General features: G+C 42.8%; 1 protein-coding gene across 6 annotated transcripts in view; it reads left to right on the top strand.

The window, feature by feature from the left end:
* Window positions 1-2,365: 2,365 nt before the first annotated feature.
* BMAL2 (basic helix-loop-helix ARNT like 2) overlaps window positions 2,366-21,036 on the top strand; it is a 112,831-nt gene continuing 94,160 nt past the window's right edge. For 4 of the 6 annotated variants that reach the window (XR_012002921.1, XR_012002920.1, XM_072765714.1 and 1 more), the window contains exon 1: window positions 2,766-2,930. Coding sequence is in view for 4 of the 6 variants with exons in the window: in XM_072765714.1 (XP_072621815.1) it covers window positions 2,900-2,930 (31 nt within the window). In the remaining 2 variants the exon portion in view is untranslated. Of the gene's footprint in view, window positions 2,931-21,036 lie in introns of all 6 variants that reach the window. The other 2 variants (XM_072765716.1, XM_072765715.1) reach the window with 2 other exon arrangements.

The raw sequence follows: 21,036 nt of genomic DNA, 5'->3' as shown, positions 1-21,036 counted from the left end.
GACCTCATCAATCACTGTGAGAACACGTATATGAGGTGACAGGTGCACAGCAGGTGAAGTACAAGTAAGTCCACACTCATGGCAGCGCCTGGCACATTGTGGGCACTCTATAAATATGCGTGGACAAATGAATGAAATAGTGGCATTTTGTGGGCAGCTCTACTTTCCATCTACAGCTGATCTCAAAATCTCATTTTTAATAAAAACATAAATCAACTCTAAGAGCATTGAAAAAGAATGTAGCTTTACTAAAGTTGTTATTTTCCATGGAAAAAATGTAAGGGGGTTTGCATTACACAGTGAAGTTCCCTTAATATCCTTTTATTTTTTTAAGATTTTATTTATTTATTCATGATAGAGAGAGGCAGAGGGAGGAGAAGCAGGCTCCATGCAGGAAACCTGACACACGGGACTCGATCTTGGGTCTCCAGGATCACACCCTGGGCTGAAGGCAGCACTAAGCCACTGAGCACCCAGGCTGCCCCCCCTTAATACCCTTTTAAAAGATCTTTCTCAAATTTCCACTCTCTGTGGCTGCCACCACCTCCCTCCTCTCTCTCATGAGTACACCCTCCTGCACTTACCTTCTCTGCTCCTCCTCCCCTTCATAGGCCAACCTCAAGCTGATCTTCCCCATACCAGACACCTACTGTAGGCCTGTCTATTCCTCTAAACACATTTGGCCTCCCTGTTTCTCCCGACTGCACTCCCACTTATGAGCCTGCTTAGCAGAAACATGAATCTTCCCCAGTATTGACCCTTCATAGAATGTTGGGGGTGGAAGTGAAGGCACAGTGGCCAGGAAAAAAAAAGGTAGTTTTATTTTATTATTTTTTAAAGATTTTATTTATTCACGAGAGACATACAGAGAAAGGCAGAGGGAGAAGCAGGCTCCCTGTGGGAAGCCAGATGTGGGACTTGATTCTGAGAATCCAGGGCCACGCCCTGAGCCGAAGGCAGACGCTCAACCACTGAGCCACTCAGGTGTCCCAAAGGTAATTTTAAAAATCAAAAATTTAGTTATTTTCTCCAGTCACTCAGTAGCTCGTTAATGGGTAGTTATTTTTATATTTACCCATCATTGGAAATGGTATCTACAATGTAATTGTACTCTGAAGCAGGTGGATTTTTTTTCTTCTTTTTTTTCCTTTTTCTTTTCTTTTTGCCCTGGACCAACTAAAATATATAAGTTGTCTTAAGGAACCCTCAATCCAAATTAAATTGTTACAATCCCAGCAGGAGGTTGGCAAGCACAGGAATTTATCATTTTGAGGTAGTGGTTGCTAATTCCACCAATACTGTTCCTCCCTGAGTACTTGCCAGTAATGCAAAATTAACAAACTAAGGTCACCCTGGGATTAGCAATGATTCCTGAAAAGCCACGCTGTCCCTGGGCTTTTGGTGAGAAAAGGGCATTGACCAGAAGGAAACATACCATGTGTTCTGCAAGTTATGTTTCAAGTCACTTCTGTTACATTTTGCCCAAGGAGAAAATACTAGAAAATCTCTGCTTGGAAATGAGATTACCTTCCTATACATCTCTGTTTTATCCTATGAGGCATAATATAACTACTTAAAAAAAAAAAAAAAAAAAAAAAAGCTCTGGAAGGGAAAGCCCTAGAGGACAAAGAAAAAGTAGCAAGCAGGATTTAAACTTCAACATTAAAGGGAATGCATGTCAAGCTATGAGACTGACTTGCCCCCAGAGAACCCTATGGCCTGTTCTCCTTGAGCATTACTTCCTCCTATCATATTTAGGTTCTGGGTTTCTTTTCTTTGGCTTTCAGGCTTGGGTGGAAGTGAATCATCATTTCTAAGAAATGAGGACTGCAGTGATTCACCGGTAAGCTTATTGGATGGACACCAGGCTATGAACTCCCAAGGAGATCTGACTTTTAACAGTCTGGCTTCTCCCATCTACTGAGCGGTCCTGGCCCGGGGCTCACCTCTGAGCCTGTGCACATCTATACATAGTCTGTTCGGTACATTTTAGCCAGGGCCCTGCTTTAGCATGAAGGTGACATTGCACACGCACCCAGGTCTTAGACTACCTCCCCTCGTGGTGACCCCTCCCCTGCCTTGGTGCGCATTCCTGGGGGCGCCACAGGGTTAGGAGGGCCGCAGACGCCTACTCCTGCCGGGCAGCACCGTCCCAGTCCCCTTGGCCAGGTTTGGCCTAAGGAGCCCTCGGGGCACGCATGCAGCTAGTTAAGACGCTCTAATGAGAGTCACTAGGAAAACTCCTAGATGTGGGCCGGCTGATGCGAAGCTTCAGGGTCTGTCTGCCGCTCCTTTACTCCGCCCCCTTCCTCTCCTGGGCGAAGTGTAACCGAGGGGGCGGGGGGGGGGGAGCAGCCCGCGGCGCCCCGGGAAGAGCGCTGTCAGGGGCCCCCGGAGGCCCCGGCTCAACCGTTGCAGGAGCCAAAAGTAGTCTTGCCGGTGACCCTCGTGCCCGCAGCGAGGCCTTCCCTCGCCCTCGGGGTGCAGCGCAGCCCTCCTCCAGCGCCCCCACCTGGCAGGGATCCCCGTCCATCCCTCACCTGCCCCCGCCCCGGGGCACGACTGCAGCCCTCGAACAGGCCCTCGGCGACTCCTACGGGGACCCCGGGACCCCGGCCTACGGCGCGGGCTCGGGGAAGGCTGCAAGCGCAGCTCGGCTCCCTGCGCGCTCGGCCTGCAGGCGCGGGGCGCGGGGCGCGGGGCGCGGGGCTCCGGGCTCGGGGCGGCGCCGCCGTGACTCCGCCCCGCGCCGGGGCCCCGAGGCCGCCCAGGCCGCCCGCTCTGCGGCCCGGGGTCGGTGGGGGCGGCCGCGTCCCGCTGCCGGGCGGGCGCAGGGCGGGCCCCGAGCTCTCCATGCCGCCAGCCCCGGGGCTGCGGCGCCGGCCGGGCGGCTCCTGCGATGGCGGCGGCGGAGGAGGCTGCGGCGCCAGGTGAGGCTGCGAGCGGGCGGCTCCAGGTGCGGCGGCGCGGGGGGCGGTGGGGGCGCCGGGGAGCCCCGCGCGTGCCCCGGGAGGGCGGTGGGGGCGCCCGGGCTCGCCGCCCGCTTTCGCGTCGCCCGCAGCCTCGTTTCTCGGCCGCGGCTGCATCTTGGCGCGCAGGGGAGGCGGCGAGGGACCAGCGCCGGGTAGCGACGGGCGAGCCCCCCGGGCCTCCGGGACCCGCTCGGCGTCTGCGGTGCCCTCCTCGGGGGGCGCTCGGCCCCGCGAGCCTGCGTCCTGCGCCCCCCGGCCCGGGCGAGCGGAGCCGCCGAGACCCCCGAGAGCCCCGCGGGGTCCCGGGCCCCGGGCTGGCAGCGCTGCCGCGCCCCGCGCCCCCTCCCCCCCCCACCGCGGGGGGCTCCCTGCGAGGCCTCCCGGGCCAGCCGGGTCAGGACGCCCGGAACCTGCTTGTAAACGGGCGGAGGGGATTTCGGGGAAGCGATGGACTAAATCGCACTTGCCTCGTATCACGTGGCGATGAGTTTTGATCTTTCTCTGAACCAGCAGGGGGAAGAGGCGCTTCTGAAACTCCAGCAGGGACCCCCGGGTGGCGCCGCCTGCAGCCCAGGGCGTGACCCTGAGACCCGGGATCGAGCCCCCAGGGGGCTCCCTGCGTGGAGCCCGCTTCTCCCTCTGCCTGTGTCTCTGCCTCGCTTTCTCTCTCTGGGTCTCTCATAAATAAATTAATTAAATTAAAAAAAAAAAAAGAATGAAACTCTAGTTACAGTTAAGGGAACTTGGGGTCGTGGGGAGATTTCCAACACTCTCACTTGAACACGTGCCCTTTTTCCTGGAAGATAGAAAGATGTGAGTGAGCGCTGTTCTAGCAAAGAGAAGGCCGAATGTTTGGGTTAAGCTCAGACATGTCGCTGGGGTTATTTACTTATTTAGCCTTAGTTTCTTCATCTGTAAAATGGGGATAATTACAGTATCTGGCTATAGGATTGTGAGGACCAAATGAGATATAAAATGCACTTGGGTACGTATAAAATGCTTAGCCCAGGGCAGCCCCGGTGGCCCAGTGGTTTGGGGCCTCCTTCAGCCCAGGGGTGTGATCCTGGAGTCCCGGATCGAGTCCCACTTCGGGCTCCCTGCATGGAGCTTGCTTCACCCTCTGCCTGTGTCTCTGCCCACACACACACACCCGTGTCTGTAATGAATAAATAAAAATAAAATCTTAAAAAAAAAATGCTTAGCCCAGTCCTTGAGGAATAGCAAGTGCCCCATAAACATTGGCTTAATACAATTATTAATTTGCAGCTCCCATTTGCTTCGTGAAATTGGTGAGCCTTGTCTGATTAACTAAAGTGTTATCCCACACAAGTCAACATTGGCCAAATTGAAAGAATATTTGGACTCTACTGAAAAAAGAGAAATACGAAAATGCACCTACCCGGTCAGAGTGGCGTTCACCCCATAAGCCTTATGGGCTTATAAGTTTTCAGAGAAATAGTTTATTGCTGTTTAGCTGAATACCAAGTGTACATTTGGAAATTATTAAAATCGATTTATCTTAGGTAAGAATAGCAAAATTTCCGTGGGGGCCGGGAGAGCCTGCATTTATTGAGGTCCTGTTATGTATCAAGCATTTCACAGGGATACCTTCCTTAGTGTCCTAGCAGCCCCATGATGTAGGCGGTGTTATCTCCATGTTGCTGATGAGATGAGAAAACAGGTTGGGCCACAGTTCCACAGCCAGAGAGTGACAAAACTGAAAAAAAATCTGTGGCTACTGGCCATGCTGCTTTCCTTTCTTTCCTGTCTCACTGGGTGGTGCTAATGAGCAATGCGTATACTTTTCGGATACTCTCTTTTAGATGAAAAGGGTGAAAAAAATAGGGTTATAAGTTCCCCTATCCCTGGAGGAAGTAACAAAACAGGGCTCTCGATCAGAATCCATGGCCATGTTTTCCTTAACACAAAATCCCTGATGATTTCTTTTTCCCTAGGCAGTTTCCCTAGGCCCTGGTAGCACAAATCTATAAGTGGTGAGGGGAGAAAACCCCGTGGTGGTTACACAGCTGAAAATAACTTTGGGGCTGGTTTTGGCAATGGCCACCAAAAATCAGCTGTGCCTAACATAATTGCCTGCTCAATTTTTTGACAGGCTTATGGTAAACACCAAGAGTGAGCAAGCTGCCAAGTGACTAGGTGTCCTGGTAAATGGTTCCAGAATCCTTGGAGTCAGGAAGAGGGCAGTCCTGCAGGAGCAGCGCATTTCAAGACTGTCAGGGATGGCTTGAGTCTTGGCATTTGTGGGGCAGCCTTCTCCCCTTCCTTTTGCTTACCATGGCATGTTGTCACCTGCGAGCTAATCAGAGCACTCTTTCTGAGATGTAGTTCCTCAGTTATAGTGGCTTGAGTTCATCTTTGTGACTCAGAAATAAAAAATCATGTGCCGGTCAACTTTGCATAAGCTACCACTCCTGGCCTGGATCCTTAGGGAAAGTTTCAGCCTGAGATGCATTATCCATCATAAACCAGGATGGACTAAAACTGCTTTTCACAAGTTTGGGAAGGTGGGGAGGAGGTTTGGGGAGGGAGAGGAAAAGAGAATGGGGAAGAGGGATGGAGTGAATAGAGAAGAGGGGAGAGAGTAAAGGAGCAAGATGGAAGGAAGGTGGAAAGTGAGGGACAGAGAGATTAGGAAGGGATGGGGAGATGAGGAAGGGATGGGGAAAGGAAAATGAGAAAGGGCAAGGAGTTGGTGGGGGGAGAAGAGTGAATGGGGGAAGGGGAGAAGGGTAGGGACTGCCAGCCCAGTGACGTTTGACTCCAGGAAAAAAGAAAAAGTAATCGAATGTTTAAAATATATAAGGAGGGGCACCTGGGTGATGCAGCTGGTTAAACATCTGACTTGATTTTGGGCTCATGTCATGATCTCGGGGGCCTGAGACTGAGCCCCACATAGGCGAGTCTGTCTGAGATTTTCCTCTGCCTACCCCCATTCCCCCATGTGCTCACACACTTGCACTTTCTCTCTCAATATAAATAAATAAAATATACAGGGAAAGCCGAAATATATAATAAACACAGTCATTTCACTTTCCTTTTTTTCTTGTGGCAAGACTCCCTGATTCTTTTTTTTTTTTTTAATATTTATTCATGAGAGAGAGAGAGGCAGAGACACAGGCAGAGGGAGAAGCAGGCTCCATGCAGGGAACCTGATGTGGGACTCGATACCAGGACTCCAGGATCATGCCCTGGGCCGAAGGCAGGCACCAAACCGCTGAGCCACCCAGGGATCCCCAGACTCCCTGATTCTAAAGCATGATCTCTTTCTGTGCTGTGAGCATTGATTATGGCATCCTTTCGAAATCTCCCCCTTTACATAATGTTCAGGAAATCATAAATAAGGTAATAACACCTCATTCTAGTAGCCCTGATTTCAGGTGTCCCATTTAGTTGAAAACCTCCAGTTTTCCACCGTGACAGCAGAGTTACGCAGGTGCCTGGGATCTGGGTGGTGAGTCAGCCTCAGTACCATCGCCAGCATTATCAGGGACTCAGTGACCAGGTGCCCTATAGGAGATGAATGTCCCTGAGACCTTTGCCTGCTCTGTGAGACAGTGATTTCCTGTCCTGGTTTCTGCAGGTCTGCTCCCTGGAATGGCCCCTCTCCACCAATCCCAAATACCAGCCCTCCTGTACCCCACCTGCCTCACCCAGTGCCTCCCTCCGTCTGGTGGCAGGAGGCTATGAGAACTTAGAAGAACCTATAATTTGAACTCTTACTGGTGCTGGCACTACAGGTGGAAGATATTCCCTGCAGTAGCTTATAGTATTTCTGGATGTTTACTGATAATTTATGAAGCACTTGGCTGTGTACCCCCCCCCCATTTTCTTCTCTTATGTGAAATCACATTTACTGGTCTCTCACACATACCATTTAAATTATATCGCTTTATAATACCTCACCCCCTCTATTTTAAAAATTTAAAATATTTCCAAGGGCACCTGGATGTTAAGCCTCCGACCCTTGATCTAGGCTCAGGTCATTATCACTGGGCATGAGCCTGCCTAAGATTCTCTCCTCCTCCCGCTGCCCCTTTCTCCTGCTAAACTTTAAAAAAAATTTCTTAAAATGTTTACATGAGTCCAGTTATATAATATTAAAACTCTTACTTGAAAATGCTTAAATGTTGGTTGACATGATAGGAAATTTGTTATTTACCCAAGTACATTACTGGTATTTTGTTTCTCTAGTCTTTAATCTTCTGGTTTAAGTCTCTATATATTTACAGAGAGAGGAACAAAAGCTGGAAAAAAAGGAAATATGGAGAGGATCATTCACTCTTCCATCAATATGGTTTACATTACAGGATATTTATTATTGAAGGTCAACATTATTGCCATAAAACAGTAGTTGCCAAAGCACTCAAAATGTTTCATTCATAGAGAAAATGATTTACTTATAATATTTATTTTTTTGAGTAGATAAGAAATACACTTTACCATACATTCCAAATGTATCACAGGGAAAGTGGAGAATCATCCACCAGCTTTCTCTTCCAAAATCCCTCCACTTTGTCTCCTTGTCTGTTATGTGAGGGAATCTACCTTTTCCCATATGTTTTAAACTTTGCTACCTCCAGGCATTGCTCAGGCTATGGGCTGCTCCTGCCTTCCCTCCAGATAGGCACGTAGAAGTTTCAGGTAGTCTGGAAGGCTGAGCTCAGGTGTCACTATGTTTTCAACTTGCCTGTGGAGGAGGCGATCTGGTGTATAGGGAAATGGGCATGAGCTTCGGAACCAGGCCATTGGGAACGTGATTGCCAGTTTCATTATTTACTAGCTATGTGACCTTGGCCACATTAGTTCATTGCTCTGAGCCCCAATTTCCTTGTCTATAAAATGGAAGAAAAAGCTGCCTAATTTGGAGGGTTGTGTGGGGATTAAATGACACTATTATAAAGTGTTAAGTGAAATCTGACATACAACAAAAGATTATCCCCCTTTTTTCCATAAAACCTTCCCAGAACCTCTCCTCCCCAATGGAAATGCTTCTCCCCTTCTATTTTCACTTTGTTGTTTTTGTGTGTGCCTGTTCTAACACTTGGCCTACTTGCCGCAGGTTACTTAGGTAGATTTTTTAGCTCCATTCCTGGGTTGATTCTTACTCATCTTTACAATCTCCGACTCCTTATACCTGTTAAATGCCTAATAAAGATTTGTTGACTTTAAATGAATGATGATTGGTCTAAGGTGTGGACAGGGCTGGTTCATTCATAAACTATCCATTAAATACATACTACTGTACTAACTGAACAAAGACAGAAATGATAAACAAGAAAAAAGTTTCAAGAGCTTATAAATAGGTGAAAAGCAGTCAAAATGTGCGTAAGACAAGATAGAACCTAGTTAAGATCTAGTTTAACTGCTACGAGTGAGCCTCCTCACCCAAAGTTGGGAGAAATTATATCTAGGTCGTGCAGCAGGGACTCCCAGACCTTCAGAGAAGGTGCCAACTTTAGTATCGATGGGTAGATAACTTGGGGAGGCAGTGAAGAAGAGGCTCTGAAGAAGAGGGTCTTCAGGACAGAGCATAGCATGGATATGGAAGTCATCAGTGATGTGCTTGGAAGAAATGGTGGTAGCATCTTTTTTTTTTTTTTTTTTTTTTTTTTTTGGCTTTGGATAGGAAAAAATGGAAAAGGAATTGCCCAGGGAAGTTGCAGTGTTAGTGTGGTGGTGGGCTTCCCCTCCCACGCCTGTGGTGCAGCACAGTTGACCCAGAAAGCCCAGTTACACAGGCAGTGATTGGCTTGCTCTCTAAAAGGAAAGATACGTACGTCTTCCTTTTGGCCCCTGGTCAGCAAGAGAGCTTCTGTGTCACCTTGAAAGACTAATTGTGGCGTATTATTGGTCAGGAAAAAAAAAATGGCAGAGGTCTCAGTTCCTGTCAGGTGATTGGATATTAAGTCTTGGCCTTCACTCCAAATCCTTCTGGACCACTTTCTCGTATCATCTTTTCTTCCCAGAAAAAGGAGCTGCCTCTGTCTTTAAATCCATTTCACATTCATCTGAAAAGCATCATCAGAATTGTTTCATTTATTCCTATCACAGCCTCTTGGGAAGTAGGTATCTGGACTTGTAATGACCTTTCCCATGTTCTTCCACTGTCCCCATCGCTGATAACCCCTTGATGGGGACATGCGCTCCAGGCACATTCCCAGATGCTTCTTCCCAGGCTGCTCCATGGGACAAAGCTGAAAATACCCTTAGCCATGACTCCCAGCATAAATACTCAGTGCAGGTTTGTAAGCCAAAAGGAATCAGGTACCCTGCACGTCTGAACATGCTGCGAATGTGAAAAAGCACTCGTGGAAACACTCATGTGTGATAACCTCAGAAGATGTTCTTATTTTGATTCAGATACAGTGCAGAGAATCTCTGGTTTAGAAGTTACTTAAAAGCAGAAGCTCTATATACATTAAAGTGCCTCTTGACCGTTTTTTCCTTAGGAGAGGAAAATATAGAAAGAATAGACCATTGTTGAGCTGGGATAGTACCAAAGCCATATGTATTTTACAGAAATAGATTTTATTTTAAGATTTTATTTATTCATGAGAGACAGGGGCAGAGACATAGGCAGGGGGAGAAGCAGGCTTCTTGCAGGGAGCCTGATATGGGACTTGTTCCCAGGACCCCGGGATCATGCCCTGAGCGAAAGGCAGACACTCAACCACTGAGCCACCCAGGGGCCCCAGAAATTTAGAATTTAAAAGATTTATCGATATACAGTAGATGGAATTGAAATTGAACACTTTATAAAGTAGATATTGATATTTAAATAAGTGATTGTGAAAATTAATACTTGTTTTGTCAAAGATCTATAGAAAATATGGAAATATTGAACAGAATTTCCAGCTCAGTGTGTATTTCTTACCAGCTCCCTCGTTGGAGGATTGGCTGTCCTCCCTGAGCTACGACGTACCCCAGGTAGGCTGTGCTTGTACCAGCAGAGAGGCAATATTGGTTTTAGTAGGTCATCCCTTCTGTAAGAGTTATTCAGACAACCACACTGACCTAGAAAAAAAGAGACCAAACCCAATTTTCCATGCATCCTGGTGCTAGTGGCTTCTTAGGACAATTCTCCTTTTCTTTAGCTTTTGGCCTGAGTTCAACCAGCACTTTTGGCTTATCAGTTTGTTTCAACAATAATCATAGCTACCTCTGGGGCATGTGTTTGGTTTTAAGCAAAGCACCCTGGACTTGGGTGGGGGGTTCACATTCACACTTCAAATTGTAGAAGGCATCGAGGACAAATTATTTATCAAGAGGTTTAAAAATAACTGTTTAGGGATGCCTGGGTGACTCAGCAGTTGAGTATCTGCCTTTGGCTCAGGGTGTGATCCCGGAGTCCTGGGATCAAGTCCCACATGGGACCTCCTGCATGAAGCCTGCTTCTCCCTCTGCCTGTGTCTCTGCCTCTCTCTCACTCTCTCTGTGTCTCATGAATAAATAAACAAAATCTTCATATAAAAAAAACCTGTTACCTATTTGTCTAAGAAGAGCCTGGAAGCAGCTTTAGATACTGATCATCATTGTAGCTATGACATGTGAGGCCTAGATAGTAGTAAAGTCACAAATGTCACTTTGGGTTTTATCACTTTTAAAACTCATCTCATGTTTCAGTTTGTAGAACTTTTAACAGTTTGCCTGTTGCAGTGTCAATGCTTCCCTCCCCCCCCCCCCCACTTTTAAAGGGTCTTTCTTCAAGAACAGTCACCATTTAGAGAAAAGATACACAAATATTTTTGTGAACCCTGACAAATATTTTTCTCAAAGATAAACTGAAAGTGTTTCATTTTGTTAATGATTTAGTTGTCAGGAAGCATTGTATCTTTTTTTTTTTTTAAATTCTTAACATCCACATTTATTTAAGAAATCTTAAAAAAAAAGAAATCTTAAATGGAGTGGTTGACATAATATTATGCAAGTTTTAGTTGTACTACATAGCAAATCAATTGATAGTTATATACATTACAAAATGCACACCGTGATGTGTGGTTTCTTCTCTCATACGAAGTTATTAAAGTATTCTTGACTATATTCCCTACGGTGTACTTTTCATTCCCATGACTTACTTATTTTAAAACTGGAAGTTTGTACCTCTTAATTGCCTTTCCCATGGTCCCCCTTGCTCCTCCCCTCCGGCAACTACCAGTTTGTTCTCTGTATTTATGAGTCTGTTTTGTTGTTGTTTTGTTTGTTCATTTGTTTTGTTTTTTAGATTCTCCATGTGAGTGAAATCATAGGGTATTTGTCTTTCTCTAACTTATTTCACTTAGCATAATACTTTCTAGGCCCTTCCATGTTGTTGTGAATAGCAAGATTTCATTCTTTTTTATGGTTGAATAATAATTCTGTTGTGTATATATACCACACCTTTATTGTCATCTGTTGCTGGACACTTAGGTTTGTCTCCATATCTTGGCTATTATGAAAAATGCTGCAATACACATAGGCATGCATGTATACTTTCAAATTATAGTTGACATTTGAACAACATGGGTTTGAACTGTGATGGTCCACTTAAATGCAGATTTTTAAAAATAAATACAGTATGGTAACTGTCCATGTATTTTCTCATTATTTTCTTAACATTTTCTATTCTCTAGCTGATTTTATTGTAAGAATACAGTATATAAGATCTATACAAAATCTGTGTTAATCAACTATGTATATTATTGGTAAGGCTTCCAGTCAAGAGTAGGTTGTTAGTAGTTGTTATTGTGGAGTCAAAAATTATATGTGGATTTTTGACTGTGCAGGTGGTCAGGTACCTAAGCACTGTGTTGTTCAAGGGCCGACTGTGGTGTTTTCATTTTCTGGGTAAATACCCAGAAGTGGAATTAATGGATTGTATTATATTTTTATTTTTGAGGAACCTCCATCTTGTTTTCCGGAGTGAGCTGCACCAACATTCCCACATTTATATTCCCACAAACAGTGTGCAAGGATTCCCTTTCCTCCACATCCTCGCCAATACTAGTTATTTCTTGTCTTTGATACTAGCCATTCTGATTGGGTGTGAGGTGATATTTCATTATGTTTTCAGTTTGAACTTCCTTGATGATTAGTGAATATCTTTTCATGTATGTTGACCATCTGTATGTTTTCTTCGGAAAACTGTCTATTCAGGTCCTCGGCCCATTTAAAAAATCAGATTGTTTGTTTTGTTGCTGTTGAGTTGTCTAAGTTCTTTTTACATTTTGAGTAGGAGTATGAACCTTTCATTGAGTGTATCATTTGCACATATATTCTTTTGTTCAGGAGGCTGTCTTTCATCTTATTGACTTTTTTTTTTCTGTGTAAAAGTTTTTTAGTTTGACGTAGTCCTGATAGTTTGTTTTTGCTCTTATTTCCCTTCCATGGGGAGACAGATCCAGAAAAATGTTGCTAAGGCTGACATCCAAAAGTTTATTGCCTGTTTTCTTCTATTATTTTTATGGTTCCAGGTCTCACATTTAGGTGTTTAACTGATTTTTGAGTTTATTTTTTTTTTTTGTTTGCTGTATGAAAGTGGTCCAGTTTCATTCTTTTGCATGTAGCCGCCCAGTTTACTAACACTGTTTATTAAAAAGACTATTTTTTCCATTGTATATTCTTGCTTCCTTTGCCATAGATTAATTGGCCATATAAGCCTGGGCTTGTTTCTGTGTTCTCTATCCTGTTCCTTTGATCGATGTGTTTGTTTTTCTGCCAGTACTGTACCGTTTTGATTATTATAGCTTTGTAGTGTATCTTGAAATTTGGAATTGTGTTACCTTCAGTTCTGATTTTCTTTCTAAAGATTCCTTTGGCTATTCAGGGTCTTTTGTGGTTCTATACAAATTTTAGCATTATTTGGTCTAGTTCTATGAAAAACGCTGTTGGTATTTTGATAGGGATTGCACTGACTCTGTAGATTGCTTTGGGTAGTATAGTCGTTTTAACATTAGTTTTTCCAATCCATGACCATGGTATATCTTTCTATTTATTTGTATCATTAGTTTCTTTCATCAATGTTTTATAAGTTTTCAGAGAATAGGTCTTTCACGTCCTTGGTTAAATTTATTCCTAGGTATGTATATATGTATGTATGTACTTACTTACTTACTTACTTACTTATTTATTTAATGCAATGGTTAATGCATTAATTTTTCTTTCTGCTAGGTTGTTATTAGAGTATAAAATGTAACAGATTTCTGTATATTAATTTTGTATTCTGCAACTTGACTGACTTTATTAGTTCCAGTAATGTTTTGGTGGAGCCTTTAGCATTTCCTATACGTAGGATCACGTCATCTGCAAATAATGACAATTTATTTCTTCCTTACTAATTTGGATGCTTTTTATTCCTTTTCTTTGATTGCTGTGGCTAGGACTTCCAGTACTGTATTCAATAAAAGTGGTGAAAAGTGGACATCCTTGTGGTGTTTCTGATCTTAGAGGAAAAGCTTTAAACTTTTCATCATTGAGTATGATATTAACTGTGGGTTTGCCATATGAGACATTTATTATATTGAGGTATATTCCCTCTATAACCATTTTTTAAGAGTTTTTCTCATGAATTGTGTTGGATTTTGTCAAATTTTTTTCTGCATCTATTGAGATGATCATATCATTTTTATTATCATTACTGTGGTGTACCTTGTTGATTGATTCATAGACATTCAACCATCTTTGCATCCCTGGAATAAATCCCACTTGATCATGGTGAATGATCCTTGTAATGTATTCTTATATGTGGTTCACTAATATTTTGTTGATAATTTTGCATCTATGTTCCTCAGAAATATTGGTCTATAATTTTCTTTTTTTATAGTGTCTTTTTCTAGTTTTGGTATCAAGGTACTGCTGGCTTTACAAAATAAATTTGGAAGCATAATTTTTTAGAGTAGTTTGAGACAGATAGGTATTAGCTTTTTTTTTAAAGATTTTATTATTTTAGAGCAATAGAGCATGAGCAGGGGGAGGGGCAGAGGGAGAAGGAAAGAATCTCAAGAAGACTCTGCACTGAGCATGGAGCCCAATGCAGGGCTTGGTCTCATGACCGTGAATGACCTGAGCTGAAACCAAGAGTTGGACGTTTAACCAGCTGAGCCACCCAAGTGCCACTCTTTCTTTTTTAGATGTTTGGTAGAATTTTCCTGTGAGGAAATTGGATTCTGGACTTTTATTTCTTGGGTTGTTGGTTTTTTTTTGTTTTGTTTTTTTGGTTTTTTTATTACTGATTCCATTTCATTACTAGTTAGTAATCCATCTGTTCAGATTTTCCCTTTCTTCTTGATTCAGTTTTGTAAGAATGTATGTTTCTAGAAATTAATCATTTCTTTTAGGCTGTCCAGTTTGTTGGCATATAATTTTTCATAGTAGTCTCTTATAATTGTATTTCTCTGGGGTCAGTTATCTCTCCTCTTTCTTTTCTGCATTTATTTATTATTTCTTTAAAATATCATTTATTTATTCATGAGAGAGAGAGAGAGAGAGGCAGGCAGAGACACAGGCAGAGGGAGAAGAAGCAGGTTCCCTGCAAGGAGCCCGATGTAGGACTAGATCCCAGATCCCAGGACCACACCCTGAGCCGAAGGCAGACGCTCAACCACTGAGCCACCCAGACATCCCTTGCTTTTATTTATTTGAGCCCTCTTTTTTTTTTTAACCTGATGAGTTGGGCTAATTGGTTACCAATTTTCAAAGAACCAACTCTTGATTTCATTGATCTTTTTTTATTGTTCTTTTTTTTTTTGTTTTTGGAGTTTATTTTGTCCCTATTTTGTATTTTCTGCTCTGATCTTTATTGTTTCCTTCCTTCTACTTTGAGCTTTGTTATTTTTTCTAGTTCCTGTAGGTGTAAGGTTAGATTGTTTGAGTTTTTTCCTGTTTCTTGAGGTAGGCCTTAGAACTTCGCTTTTAGAACTGCTTTTGCTGCTTCCCAAAGATTTTGAATCATCATATTTCCATTTTCATTTGTCTCTGTGTATTTTTTAATTTCCTATTTGATTTCTTCATTGACTATTGGTTGTTTAGTAACATGTTTTGCCTTCACATGTGTGTGTTTTTTGTAGTTTTGTTTTCTTGTAATTGATTCTTAGTTTCATACCATTGTGGTCAGAAAAGGTGCTTGATATAATTTCAATTTTCTTAAATATATTAAGACCTAGTCTAAAAAAAAAAAAAAAAGACCTATTCTGTGGCCTAAAGTATGATCTGTCCTGGAGAATATTCCTTGTGTACTTGGAAAAAAAAAGTGTTTTCTGCATTTTTTTGGATGGGATGTTCTGTATATGTCTGTTAAGCCCATCTATTCTAATGTGTTGTTCAAAGCCACTCTTTCTTTATTGTTTTTCTGGATGATTTCTCCATTGGCGTAAGTGGGGTAGTATAGTCCCCTACTATTATGTATTATTGTTTGTTTTTCCCTTTATGTCTGTTACTTTATATATTTAGTTGCTCTATGTTGGGTGCATAGATATTTACAATTGTTCAATCCTCTTGTTGGATCGATCCCTTTTTCATGTAATGTGTCTTTTTGGTCTCTTGTTTACAGTCTTTGTTTTTAAGCCTATTTTGTCTGATATAAGTATTGCTATCCTGGCCTCCCCCTCACTCCCTGTTTCCAATTGCATGGAACATTTTTTTTCCATCCCTTCATTTTCTGTTTTTATGTGTCTTAGAGTCCCTTGTAGGCAGCATGTAGCTAGGTCTTTTTTTCTCCCCAATCATTCACCCTGTGTCTTTTGATTAGAGAATTTATTCCATTTACATTGAAAGTAATTATTGGGCAGCCTGGGTGGCTCAGCAGTTTAGTGCCGCCTTCAGCCCAGGGTGTGATCCTGGAGACCCGGGATCGAGTCCCGCGTCAGGCTCCCTGCATGGAGCCTGCTTCTCCCTCTGCCTCTGTCTGCCTCCCTCTCTCTCTCTCTCTCTGTGTTTCTCATGAATGAATGAATGAATGAATGAATGAATGAATGAATAAATAAATAAATAAATAAATAAATAAATCTTAAAAAAAGAAAGTAATTATTGAGAGATTTGTACTTGTTACTGTTTTGTTAATTGTTTCCTGATTGTTTTTGTAGTTCCTCTCTCTTCCTTTCTTCTCTTGCTGTCTTCCTTTGTGACTTGATGACTTCAGCCTCTACCTCATTTATTTCTGCTCTAATCTTTATTTCCTTTCTTCTACTTGTCTTGGGCTTTGTTTGTACTTCTTTCTTTCTGTCCCCTTTAGGTATAAGATTAGATTGTGTTTTTTGAGTTTTCTTATTTTTTGTTTCATTCTTTTGCGTGTAGTTGTCCAGCTTTCCCAACATCTTTGTTGAAGAGACTTTTTTCCTATTACATATTCTTTTCTCCTTTGTCAAAGATAAACTGACCTTATAATTGTGGGTTTATTTCTGGGGTCTCCGTTCTGTCCTATTGATCTGTGTGTCTGTTTTTGTGCCAGTACTATACTGTTTTGATTACTACAGCTTTGTAGTATAATTTGAAATCTGGAGCTACTTTGTCTTTTAAACCATTGCTTTTTACAGAAAGATAAAGAAAAAAAATAATAATATAAAACAAAAAGAGGAAGAAAAATATAATAGGAGAAGAAAAAAAGAACAAGAAAAGAATAAAACTGACCAAAAATAAAAACAAGAGAAAATTTAAAAAGTAAAAAAAATAAAAAATAAAAATTAAAAATGCAAAACAAAAGCAACACAAAACCATGGTTTGTTTGGTGCCACAGCACCCCAGGGAAGCTGGAAGCTGGTGTGAACTTGTGGGTCCTGTGCTCCCTGATGTTGTAAGCTCACCCTGAGCTGGACCCTGCTCAGTGTGGGTTTTTAAGGTGGAGGGGAACAAAATATTTTTGTAGTTCCTTGGCACTTTTAAACTGTTTTTTTTCCCTTGTGCCTCAGGGTGACTGGGGCTGATGTGTGCTTGAAGATCCTGGGCTTGCTGAGGTCACAAGCTCCCTGTGGTAACCAGACCACCAGCTATGGCATCTGGATCTTTGCTTTTAGGGTGGAGGGGAGACAATATTCCCACAGTTCTTCAGCCCTTTTAAACTCCTTTTTTTCCTATGTTCTAGCACCAGTGGGCTGATGTGGGTTTGCAGATCCTTGACTTCCTGAGGTTACAAGCTTTCTGTGATGATCTGACCCACCATTTATGGCATTGTGACTTGCTAATTATGGCATCTGAACCATGCCTTATGATGTCCAGATCCTGCTCTGATTTGGGTTTTTAAGGTGGACGGGGACAGAGTGTTTCCACAGCTTAACACTCTTAAATCCGGCTTCTTTTTCTGTGCCTCACCATGACTAGGGCTGGTGTGGGCTTGTGGACTCTAGGCTCACTAATTTGGCAAGCTCACTCACTAAGATGATCCGACTCACCTATTTTGGTATCCGGATTCTGCTCCAGTCTAGGCTTCTAAGGTGGGATGGGAACATAAACTGCCCTTCTCCGAACTCTCTAATATGGAGAGTATTCCACAGCTCCTCTGCCTCTTGGCAGATTTCTAGTGCTAGCTCTCTTACATGCCAGTGGCTCTTTGAAACCATGGCTTTCTTGTCTGCCTAAGGTCAGTGGGATCTGTTCCCAGTTCCTCAGTACTATCCCTCCCCACTGCCATTTGCAGTGTTGGGGGTAGAAGTTCCCTGTTAACTGTCTCTTTCCTTGTTCTCTCGCCATTTTTTCTATCCCTGGTAGTTCAGTAGCTGTTCAGTCAGCCCTCATTTCTTCCTCAGGAGGATTTATTCTATTCAGAGGTGTAATTTCGTGAGTTCAAAGTCTTCCTACATTGCCATCTTAAACCTGAACTCTCATTTTACTACTTTTGTCTTAACCTTCACACTAGCTTAATAAGTAATTTTTTTAAAGATTTTATTTATTTATTTCATGAGAGACACACAGAAAGAGGCAGAGACATAGGCAGAGGGAGAAGCAGACTCTCTTCAGGGAACCCAGTGTGGGACTTGATCCCAGGCCCAGGATCACACTCTGAACTGAAGGCAGATGCTCAACCGCTGAGCCACCTGGACAACCCTAGCTTTATAACTAATTGGTCTACTACCTTTGAGAGAGAGAAAGAGAGAGAGAGAGAGAGAGGGAGGGAGAAAAGCAGACCCCTGCTGAGCAGGAAGCTTGATGAGGGGCTTGATCCCAGGACCTGGAGATCATGACCAGAGCCAAAGGCAGATGCTTAACTGACTGAGCCGCCTAGGCACTCCAATCTACTACCTTTGCTATATATTTTCTGTTATGAGATTTTTACCTTTTACCATTTTCTTCAAGTTCTGTTCTCTTTTTTTATTTCTGCTTTTTGAGAAGTCCCTTAAACATATCTTGTAAGGCTAGTTTAGTGGAGATGAACTCTTTTAACTTTTATTTGTCTGGAAAATTCTTCATCTCTCCTTCAATTCTGAATAACGTTGCCAGGTATGGTATCCTTGGTTGAAAGGTTTTTTTTTTTTTTTTTTTTTCTTTTAGCACTTTGAATATATCATGCCACTATCTTCTGGCCTGTAAAGTTTCTGCTGAAAAATCAACTGAGCTTTATGGGTTTTCCCTTGTACTTAATTATTTGCTTTTTTCTTGCTACTTTTAAGATTCTCTCTTTAACTTTTTTTTTTAAGATTTTGTTTTGAGTAAGAGAGCACAGGCAAAGGGAGGAGCAGAAGAGGGAGAAGCTGACTCCCCACTGAGTAAGGAGCCTGATGTGATGCTTGATCCCAGAATCCTGCGATCAAGACCTAAACCAAAAGCAGACACTTAACCAACTGAGACACCCAGGTGCCCCTCTAATTTTTGACATTTTAATAATTATGTGTCTTGGTGTGGACCTTCTTGGATTCATCTTCTTGCAGGCTCTATGTGCTTCCTGAACCTGGATTTCTTTTTCCTTCTCCAGGTTAGGGGAATTTTCAACTATTATTTCTTCAAGTATGTTTTCTGCCCCTTTCTCAATCTGTTATCTTTCTGGGCCTCCTATAATGCAGATGTTAGTGTCACTTAATGTCCTGGGGATACTTCAACTTATCTTATATTTTAAATTCTTATGTATGTATGTGTATATATATATATATATACACACACACACATATACACAAAAGTATGAGCAATACTAAGAGTGAGGGGAAATATATATATATTTTTCAATCTCTTTATTTTGCTGTTCAGCTTTGGTGCTTTCCTTTACGCTGTCTTCCACATAGCTGATCTGTTGTTCTGCATCCTCTATTCTGCTGTTGATTCCCTCTGGTGTATTTTTTCATTTCAGCTATTGTATTTTTTCAGCTCTGACTGGTTATTTTTTAATATTTTCTATTGATTTCTTAAAGTTCTCACTTAGTTCACCCACTCCTCTCATTTGCTGAGCGTCTTTTTTACTATTTACTTTGAACTCTTTATTAGGTAGACTGCTTGTCTTCATTTTGTTTAGTTCTCTTTTCCTGAAGATTTGTCTTATTCTTCATCAGGACCACATATTCCTCTGTCTTCTTTCTGGATCTCTGTGTTTGTTATTATCTAGGTGGGTCAGGTACACCTCCTGGTCTTGAAAGTAGTGACCTTGTGTAAAAGGCATCTGTGGGGCTCAGTAGTGCAAGTACCCCTAGTCATAAGCATTAGGTGCTCCAGAGGTGTCCCCTATATGGGCTGTGACTACTACAGGCAGGCTATGGGTGGACCTGGCTTCCCTCTCCCTGGTAAGGGTCTCCTGGAGGGGTGCCAGACCTGACTGAGGCTGTCTACCTGGTATGGTATCATGAGGCAGGAGCCCCTTTATAGGGATGTCTGCTGGAAGGGGTAGATTGGTTGGAGCAGGGCAAGTGGTGCTAGAATAGTATTGGAAAGTGTGAGAGCTGGCCCCCACAAACTTCTGGCCAGCTCCGCTGAAGGAGGGTAAGAAAAATGGTACCCACCAGTACTTCCATTCCCAGAGAAAGCTCCTGCAAATCCCTGCCCCTCTGGCGCATGGCCTAATGTTAGTAAGTCTCCTTCATGTGTAAGCATACACTTTTCAAACTGCTGTTTCTGTGTAGGGTCTTGGACTGAGCAATACTAAGAATGGGGAAAAAATACTAAGAGTGGAGTCTTGGTTTCCTGTAGCCTTCCCTCTCTCCTGGAGTTATGCTCTACTGATTTTCAAAGACAGATGTTATGAGAGCTTGTCTTGCTGGTGCAGTTTAGGGCTGGGAGTGGCCAATGTGGGGCCTGATCCTCTCATGACCCTAGGAGGACCTCTGTGCCTGTGAAGTCCCTCCTGCTTGTGGGTCTCTGCCACACCAGGGATTTCATTCCTGCCTGCATTTTCTTCCCTCCCATCCTTCTTGATGTGGCCTTCTCTTTATGCCTTTGGTTGTCAACGGGAGATCTGTAATGCCAGTCTTCAGGTTGTTTCCAAAGTGAGTTGCACTGTATGTAGTTATAGCCTTGGTGTGTCTATGGCAGGAGGTGAGCTCGGGATATTCCTGCTCTATCATCTTCCTTAAACTGCAGCCATTGTATCTTTTATAGGTTCTGTGGCATCTGATGTATCCAATCATGCCTAATTAATATTAATCATGATAATAGCATGTATCCTGTTTTCTGTTTACTCATAAACTGCAAGAATTATATTTTCCCATGTGTAACAATGATGTGGGTATAGACCATCCAAATCTAAGTGTGTTTTTATGCTTTTTGGAAAAACATGCTGATGTTCAAAATGCTAAACCTTGTATTCTTTTTATGCATGAGGATCAATCCAGTCTGGAACCAGTTAGGAGACTTTCCTGTTTCAGTGTGGAACTGAAATTTTGATGAACTACTGTTTCTTGCTTTTGCCTATACCTGGATTAGTTCATAACGCCTATGAAATGTTTGCCTTTTCCAGAATGGTCATAGTCAGGGAAGCATTCTTCAGTACTTATATCACTCTGATTATATTCTGCATCACAACTGAGTGGTTTTCCATGACTGAGATTTCCTCATAGTCATAATGGGTGTTTCTCCTATCCCATGGCCCCATTTCAAAAGCCTAACATAGTCTGGCCTCCAGAGATTTAACCTTTTAACCTGTCCTTCAATGCCTGCTAAA

This window comes from Vulpes vulpes, chromosome 8 (genome assembly GCF_048418805.1).
Source record: "Vulpes vulpes isolate BD-2025 chromosome 8, VulVul3, whole genome shotgun sequence".
NCBI lineage: Eukaryota > Metazoa > Chordata > Mammalia > Carnivora > Canidae > Vulpes > Vulpes vulpes.
Note: the sequence above shows the minus strand (reverse complement) of the source record. Positions and strands in the feature narration are given on the sequence as shown.